Source organism: Nematolebias whitei, chromosome 20 (assembly GCF_014905685.2).
Source record: "Nematolebias whitei isolate Nwh7 chromosome 20, NemWhi1, whole genome shotgun sequence".
Classification (NCBI taxonomy): domain Eukaryota; kingdom Metazoa; phylum Chordata; class Actinopteri; order Cyprinodontiformes; family Rivulidae; genus Nematolebias; species Nematolebias whitei.
The window spans coordinates 26,852,851-26,861,228 of NC_056517.1; the positions used below are offsets into that span (position 1 = coordinate 26,852,851).

The following is an 8,378-nucleotide window of genomic DNA, read 5'->3' on the forward strand; positions in this document are numbered from 1 at the left end:
ATATATACACACACATACATAATGTAATATTATAATAAATAAAATAAATATAGTTCTGAAAATGCGTCAACTTAAAAAAGCATCTATCTTAATCCAAAACTTTTCTATGTCTTTTCCCAAGACAATTAATTTAAAGTTCCTTAAGTTTTATTTAGAATATGCTGGTTTTTACAAATGCAAGTGAATTTTTTTTTTTTAAATTTTTTTATTAAGAATATTTGCGGCCAGGTGGAGATTGTCCAGGGGCCACTTTTGGCCCTCGGGCCATACATTGCCCAGTTTGGGCATAGAGTTTTGTTTTTTTCTTCATGTTATTTTACTCTGTTGATTCTTCACAGTTCCTATAAGCAAGCAACCAGTCAATTCTTTTAAATATATACAAAAAAAAAGTACTTTGACAAGAGAGATTGCAATTTTTCTGCGATTTAAAAGTCAGAGTTGACACGTTTCATGTCTATTTCAGTCGGTTAATGAGTGACTCAAAACTCAAGCCATTCTTGGAAGAAAAAAAAAAAAAAAGGGAGTTCAGAACCTGAACCCATGATGTGAAAAATTAACATGGCTTGCTGAAAAAGTATTTGGTTATGATGGGTTGCACATGTAGCTGCTCACACTCGGGGAGAGTGATGGTGCCAGCTAAACAGGATGAGTCACAATCATCATCAGAGTCTGACCTCCTGCTGGCCTGAACCAGGAGGGGAGGAGTGAGGAAGGAAGTGAGGGGAGTGGGAAGGCACGACCGGGCCCTGCTCCAGGACGGACACTCCCTCAGATGATGCGGAGGCTTTTACTTCACCTCAAAGAAAGGTTATTTCACCAAACTGTTTTTTTTTTTTACTTCAAAATTACTTACAGCTGCTGCAGCTGGAAAAACCAGCTAAAATCTGGGTTATTCTCAGCTCATATTGTCATACTTATGATTAAAAAGCTGTGATTTTATTTTATTTAATTTATTAATAATTCTAGATTAAGAGATATTTGCATTTAAATCTCATTAAAGTTTACTTCAGGTCAGGAAAAAAAGACTGCTGTCACATCAACAACCTACTGTAAACTCTCTCTTTAAGCTGTTTAATGTGCCCCAGGCAAGACACAACCAGTCACTCTACAGGAACTTCCACTCCTTGTGTGACCTGTATGCGCATCTCGTCTTGCCCGAATGTTACACCAGGTCAGCACTCCAAGAAAAGAAAGAAAAAAGAAAAAAAACAATGAAGTGGGAGTTTGTTTTTTCTGCAGTAGGTAATTATGCAAAAGCAGACAAAGATAAAGATGCTCGAGTCAAGGGCAAAAGGCAGACACCTTCGCGCCAGCAGTGTTATTGTTACTGCTGCAGTCAGATATTGTTGTCTCCATCACACACACATGATAAATGAATCACCTTGCAATAGGTCAGGCCGGCTCACGCTCCCAACAAAAACACAAACAAAGCAAAAAACGGGCCTCCAATAAACAGTGGCGATCACCAGCGTCTTACATTACAGATCAAAAGAGAAAAAGATGCTGCTAAAATCCCCCCCCCCCCCATCCACAAATGTGCTTGAGCACAAACTAATCTCCAAATGCCTCATATCACAGCAGGGGATTTGCACTGAAACAATCTGCGAGCACCTGAATGCAGCATCTGTTGCTCACTTATCGGACAACATGTGTGTTCCAAATGCTGCAACATAATATCGGTGTGTGGAGGGTGAGGGGGGTGGGGGGGGCACCTTGCCATCATTTCTACCCCAATTTTCTGGTAAAAAAAAAAAAAAAAGGGAAAACAAACCTTTGAGGCATTCTCGGGGGAGTACATATACAGCCAGCTAAGCAAAGTCTTTTTAATTAAAAGCTGCAGTGAGACAGAAGGGGGTGGAGAGAGAAAGATTGGGGGTGGGGGGGTAGTGGTGTCAGAACTGGGTCATTGTCTCCTGACTGCAGTCTACCTGACACATTGATTTGTTAATCCTGTTCAACCGGCAGAAACAATGGCGAGGGGTTAATCCTGGCAAGGGGATGGTTTGTAGTCAATCTGGAGCTTCTCAGCCGCTGCAGCCACAGAGCAAGGGCCAAGAGGAGAGAGAGGATGGAGACGGAGGAGCAAGGGAGGGGTTAAACAGACATGACTCATTTGCAAAAGGGTGGAAGGACAGAGGGAGGAGAAAACAGATCAAAGATGAAAAACAGAAGCATCCAGAGCTAGCTCCTGGAGAAGCCTTTTAAGTGTCTGCTCTAAATGGAGAATGGATGCGATCGGACAGCTGAGCCAGAGAGGCAGCGTGGCATGTTTTCACTAAATTATGCATCACTGTCATTCCATCAAGCGCACACAGGCAGACAGATAAAGGACGCATCCGCCGAGGTGCTCCCCAACCAGTTGCCGCAGAGTTGGGGGGATGATAAATCTCTGGCGAGGAGATTTGTCACCAGAAGTACTACACAAATCAGAAGTCTGATATCAGTCGGATTAGATTATCTCGATACACGCAGCTATGCAACTCCCTCATCTGGAAACAGAATTTACAGTCATTATTGTAGATATTAGGATGTAAACGTCGTACACATCCTTCCTTTAACTCATCCCAAAAATCACGTAAAGAAGCAATTTTGGTAGAAATGTGCAAAGGTCAAAAAACAGAAAATAACTGTTTCCATGCAAACTCCTGCCCTGCAGCCTGACAGGACAAGTCACAGTTGACTTTGCCCCCTTGCTCCGCCTGTCCAGCCCCTTCGCAGCTGATAACGGAGAGGGGGGCGACAACTTGTGCTAATCTTGGCCCTCTGAGAGCATTTACATGGCACGCTGACAACCTCGCAGTCTGAACGACTGGCTGAGTGCTCATAAAATGTGATAATGATGAGCCTGGGAGTCCTGTGTGAATGCGTGTGTGTGGTCATGTCTGGGCAGGTCACACACACACAGGCTTCAAGGAATTGTACACCTCCACCTTTGAGGTAATTGATAAAGGCTCCAGAGATGACGGAGGGCTGATCTGCTCCCTGCACAGCTGGGTAACATAAAAAAAAAACCAGCCACTTCTGGCTCATTACTCAAAGCCAGCTGTCAGTCAGAAGTGCGCCACCTGCTGGAGCGGAGCAGCCACAGCTCCTGTTTTCCTCCTCTATGAGCCTGTTGTTCGCAGAAAGGCCCACCATGGCTGTGCCACAGAAACATTCTGTTCTCTCACCCTGTGCACATGCAGAGTCCAAAAAAAACAAAAAAAAAAAAACGGAGAGAGGTAGTGGGAAGGAGGAGGACGGATTGTACAAAACAAATAAATAATGTCATGTCTCCAGGCCACAGGAATTCCTCTCTGGCAGCGATACTCCAGCTGGAACAGTGGGAGAAGAACACAGGCTCTATCTAACCCAGATGTGCTCTCTGCTGCTAACCACTGGAAAGTCTTACTCCCCTAAAGGCATTTGAGCAAAGCCCCTTTTTCCTTCAGCCGCACCTGACTGGTTATTACTGCACGTGGGCCTCACATGCCCTTCAAGACCACGTTTCAAAGACACAACTCATTAGTTCTGGACAAATGCAGGAATTAAAAACAGCCAACTGGAGGCGATCTGCTCTGGAAGTTTGTGTGGAGGAAGGGAGAGGAGGAGGGTTCAGGGGGTCGTGCACCCGTCTGGGACACTTGCTGTATGGAATGCTGGGAGAGGACAAAGCCAGATGGGAGCTTTCTGCTGCTGTGTTGAAGACTGTCAGCAGGCTCTCTCTTCCTCCTCCTCCTCCTCTTCTCTCTCTCTTCTCCAGGCACAAAAGCTGATGGGGGCCATCCTGCATGACCGAAATGAAGCAGGCACAGACAACCTTGTCTGAACCCAGCTTTCTGCTGCCGCCTCCTCTCCCAGCTGGGATGATAGATACCAGAAGTGTGCATGAGCTTCCTGAGGTTGTGAAACAAGAAAAAAAAAAAAAAACAGCACTGCACAGGAAGTGGCCATCCAGATTATCTCGGCTTTGTGACAGCTGCAAGCACCGCAAGGTTAACTGAAGACTAGATCACATGACGGACATGAGGAAGTTAGAGGGATGATGTTTGTTATGGGGGGGAAATCCTTCAAATATCCCAAAGAGGTGATTTAAATGAAGCAGACGGGTCAGGTTCAGGAATTAAATACATTTTTATGGGTATAAAAAGGAGTTATTGGACGTGTTTTTTTAAATAACAGGAGAATGCATGGCCTCTCTGTAAACAAAGGATCATTCAGCTCTGGTTCAAGAAAACATGATTCCAAAAATTATCCGGATGAGGTCGCGCTAGAGACGGTTGAAGCAGCTGTGAGAAATAATAAAAGAACCACTGACAAGTAGAAGAAGAAAAAAAAATTAAAACCACCGTTCATGCGCGGAAAATAACAATAAAAGAAAGAAATACGGAGCGCGCACTGACTTTTTTTATTATTTATTTTTTTGGATGGGGAGGGAAAACCAAATCAGCAAAGTTTACCATCAGAAATGAGTGATAATGAGGAGAAATGCTGTTTGCTTACACAATTTTTAATTTATTATTTTTTTAAGGGGCAGCGCTCTCTTACAGTCACCATGCGTAAAATATGCGTAAAATCCATCCAAACATATTTACAATCAATAAGAAATCACTTATCAAATTAACATGACCCTTTTTTTTTTTTGGAAGTAGGGGGAGTGAGCAAGCTGCTGTCCCCCCCCCCGGCAACCAATCATTCCTCGTGATTAATGCGTTCTAATGACAGCAGCCCTGTCAGCTGTGCGCGCGGCTGTAGTGCCTCCAGGAGTTACAAGAGGCGCACCAGCACCGCTGAAATCAAGACAAGAAGGCGAACAACTCCGGCTCACACAGAGCTCATCAAAGAGTTCACACAAATACAGCCACGACCACACAACACCGCGCGTGAGACCACTCAAGTTTCCATTTACACAAATTACGCAGCAATCAATAATAACCATATTCATAATAACAAATGAATAGCTGGCAGTTTTTTCTTCCATCGTGAAGGTAAGGACTTGAAGCTACAATCATATCAGCCAACTTAAGCGTTCCGACAGAATCTCAGCAAAAAAAGCCCCAAATTAACTCGTCACTCAGTTTCACGCACCGCAGGGGGTTTAAACGAGTCCGACACGCGAACAGAAACATTTAAACTACTTCGCTCTCCCCTTCGGCTGAGGTGAACCTATAAAAACACGGCGATCCGAACAGCCAAGTCCCGGTTCTGGGTGTCCAACACTCACCAGTCCAAGTGTCCGATCAGCATTAGGGATAAAAAAAAAGAGCTCGAGTGGAAGTAATCCAAAATGGCACAAAAGGGGAAAAAAATAAAATAAATAAAACGCAGCGTTTATCCTGGTGTATAGAACCCCAGCTTTCGGTGCTATTGTCTGCCCGTGCGTGTGTGTGTGAGGGAGAGTGCGTGCGCTCAGCACGGAGCTCTTCTCTTGTCTGTAGCAGACTGACGAGAAGCGTCAGTGGAAAACTCCCTCCTGGCGTCTGGTGTGACGCAGGCGGTGACACGGGGAGGCTGCCCACGCTGCTTCCTGCCCGTCCTGCTGCGTTCACGGCGCTCCTGCGATACCTGCGTGCGCAACTACACCTATCCACTCACCTGTGTCAATGAACGCAACATAGCTCCCAAGCAAATTGATTAGATTCAGATGAGGGAGTGCTGCATGCTGCTGCTTATTTCCAGTAAAAGGAAAACACTGAGTAAGCTGTGTGAGAGTCTGACTCACTGTTTTTCTTCTTCTTCTTTTTGTATTTATTTATTTAACAAAACAGAATAAAAAAAGTGGTTTGGTTTCAGAGGAAACAGCATATTTTACCATAAACTTATCAGACGGTTCAGTTTTTAAAAAAATCATAGCATCATTGACTAATGGGGAGTTTACATCAAATTGAAGCCTCTCTGAGTTTGACGTTTTAAAAAGTGCAATTCATCAAATTCAGTCGCACAGTTTTATAACTGGACTAAGTTGTGTGTAAGTGGATTGGACTCTGAACCTGTTCGAACTGGTGGCATGTGTGAAACTAACATTCCTTCCAAAAAATCACAACCCACTGCGTTGCACGCCAACGTTTTCTACAATGGTTCGATATCTGTTGGTGTTCAACATATATGATGGGGGTGACTCTTAGCTACGAGCACGTCAAATTTTATCTCAATATTTGAAAGATGAGCTGATTTATAGCCATTGTTGTGTTTGCTGAAGTCATTAGCCTGCTGTGATCATATTGAATTAGATTAACTTTTAAAGCTAATCAGTTGTAGATGTTTATGCAGTGATTGCTTTCTGAACGTTTCATTAAAAACTCTCCAGTGGTTTACGAGATATTTTGCTAACAGACAACGTCAAGAGTTAATGCTTTCGTCTTTAGCAAAGCTCTTCCACAATGAGTTGCATTTGGAGTATGTGTTGTTAATGACTCTCAGCTACAAACACGTCAAAAATTGAGCTCAACATCTGTCAAACTGTGTCAGTTATGGCCGTTTATGTGTTTGACGAGGTCAATTAGCTGTGGAGGCCACCTTAAATCAAGTTGATCCCATAGAGTAATCAGTTATGGAGGAACATCCGATGTTCATTTTCTGACAGCTGCAATAAAATATATGCTCTGGTTTATGAGATATTTTGCTAACAGACAGGCAGACTAAACAACACCAGACAGGTTAATTGAATGATTGCTGTCCTTTCGTAGCGGTCACTAATAATAACTTGGTCAGAAAGTAACCGCATACAATTTAGTTTTAAATAATTTTTGTTTGTCAACCGTTTAAGTGTAATAAAACTAAACCGAACTGTGTCGAACTAAACGTCTAAATGTAATTATGATGATTTGAAATAGGCAAAGAAATCCTTCAGAGCTTGTTTACACAAACTGCATCTTAAAATAAGCAGTCAAACGTCTGTAAAGCCGTGACGCGACACAAACCAGTGGCTGTGAGCCAGTTTCTGCCTCTTCTTCCTCATTTTGTTTGTGTTTTTAACCCGGACATCCGTGGCATTTCAGATAAATGCTTCAGACAGAAACCTGAGCAGCTGCGTGTTGTCTTTTATCTCTGATGCACCGTTTCATTTTCACTTGCAAGGACTCAAATTTTTACACTTTGTCAAAGCTGCTCACACACACACACACACACACACACACACACTCATGGTGTCTAATGTCATGGCCCATCAGAACGTGTATTCTCTGTGACATTGCAAGTGGTGAGTAAATGATGTGCACTGTTCACACTCTGGCGTAGAAAGCCACACAACTAATTGTCGTGCTGCATCATTTTCTGTTTAGTCTATTCTTTCAAATTAAAGGGCAACAATAACATGTTTAGTGTTTCGGCTTTTTTTTAAGCTCCCGTAACGCTGAAGTGAGTTGTCCTACTGGAAAACTGGAAAAGGCAAACAAAGAAATAGATGAAGGCCCAGTGTGGCTTGAGGGGATGCATGCCAGGGTTTTAGACTAAGATCATCTTATTTTGAGAAATGATGAAGTTGCAGCTGTTTTGGTCAAACCCTCAGCTACAGCATCAACTTTTAGCTCGATATGGGTCCAGTGGTTCTCAAACTGGGGTTGGCCCTTGGGGGTCTGCAAGTGAGTGTGTGGAGGTCCGAAAAACAAAACATAAATAAATATACAGTGCATATTGCAATACAGGCGCGCTGCCTAAAAAGCTAAAGGCGTAGCCTCTTCACCCGTGCTCAGAAACTGCCGGTACAAACAATACAATACAATATCCATCCATCCATTTTCTTTACCCGCTTATTCCATTTTGGGTCACGGGGGTCGCTGGTGCCCATGTCCAGCAATCACTGTGCGAGGGGCGTACACCCTGGACGGATCGCAAGTCCATCACAGGGCCACATAGAGACAAATGAGACAAACAACCATTCACTCTCTCACTCACACCTAGGGACAATTTAGAGTTACCAATCAGCCTAACATGCATGTTTTTGGACTGTGGGAGGAAACCGGAGCACCCGGAGAAAACCCACACATGCACGGAGAGAACATGCAAACTCCACCCAGAAAGGCCCCTGGACCGGGGTTTGAACCGGGGACCTGCTCGCTGAGAGGCAGCAGCTCTACCAGTTGCGCCACCGTGCTGCCCTATAATACAACTTTATTTATAAAGCACTTTAAAACAACACTGTGGGCCAAAGTGCTGAGCACTTATGTGTCTAACTGCCCACCACCACCCCTGTCGAAAAAAAAAAACCATGGACGAAGTGAGTGCCCCACCATGACAAGTTATCTAGGGGAAACACTGATTTTATATATATAGAGAGAGACACATAATCATCTATCTATCTATCTATCTATCTATCTATCTATCTATCTATCTATCTATCTATCTATCTATCTATCTATCTATCTATCTATCTATCTATCTATCTATCTATCTATCTATCT

At 43.5% G+C, this 8,378-nt stretch overlaps 1 protein-coding gene across 1 annotated transcript in view; it reads left to right on the plus strand.

Moving 5' to 3' along the window:
* The window catches only part of LOC119426385 (solute carrier family 22 member 13-like), a 13,806-nt gene extending 8,189 nt beyond the window's left edge, over positions 1 to 5,617 (plus strand). The window contains exons 8-9 of the mRNA XM_037693946.1: positions 2,891 to 2,994; positions 5,474 to 5,617. Of these exons, the coding sequence (XP_037549874.1) occupies positions 2,891 to 2,994; positions 5,474 to 5,617 (248 nt within the window). The remainder of the gene's footprint in view (positions 1 to 2,890; positions 2,995 to 5,473) is intronic.
* The last annotated feature ends 2,761 nt before the right edge of the window (positions 5,618 to 8,378 follow it).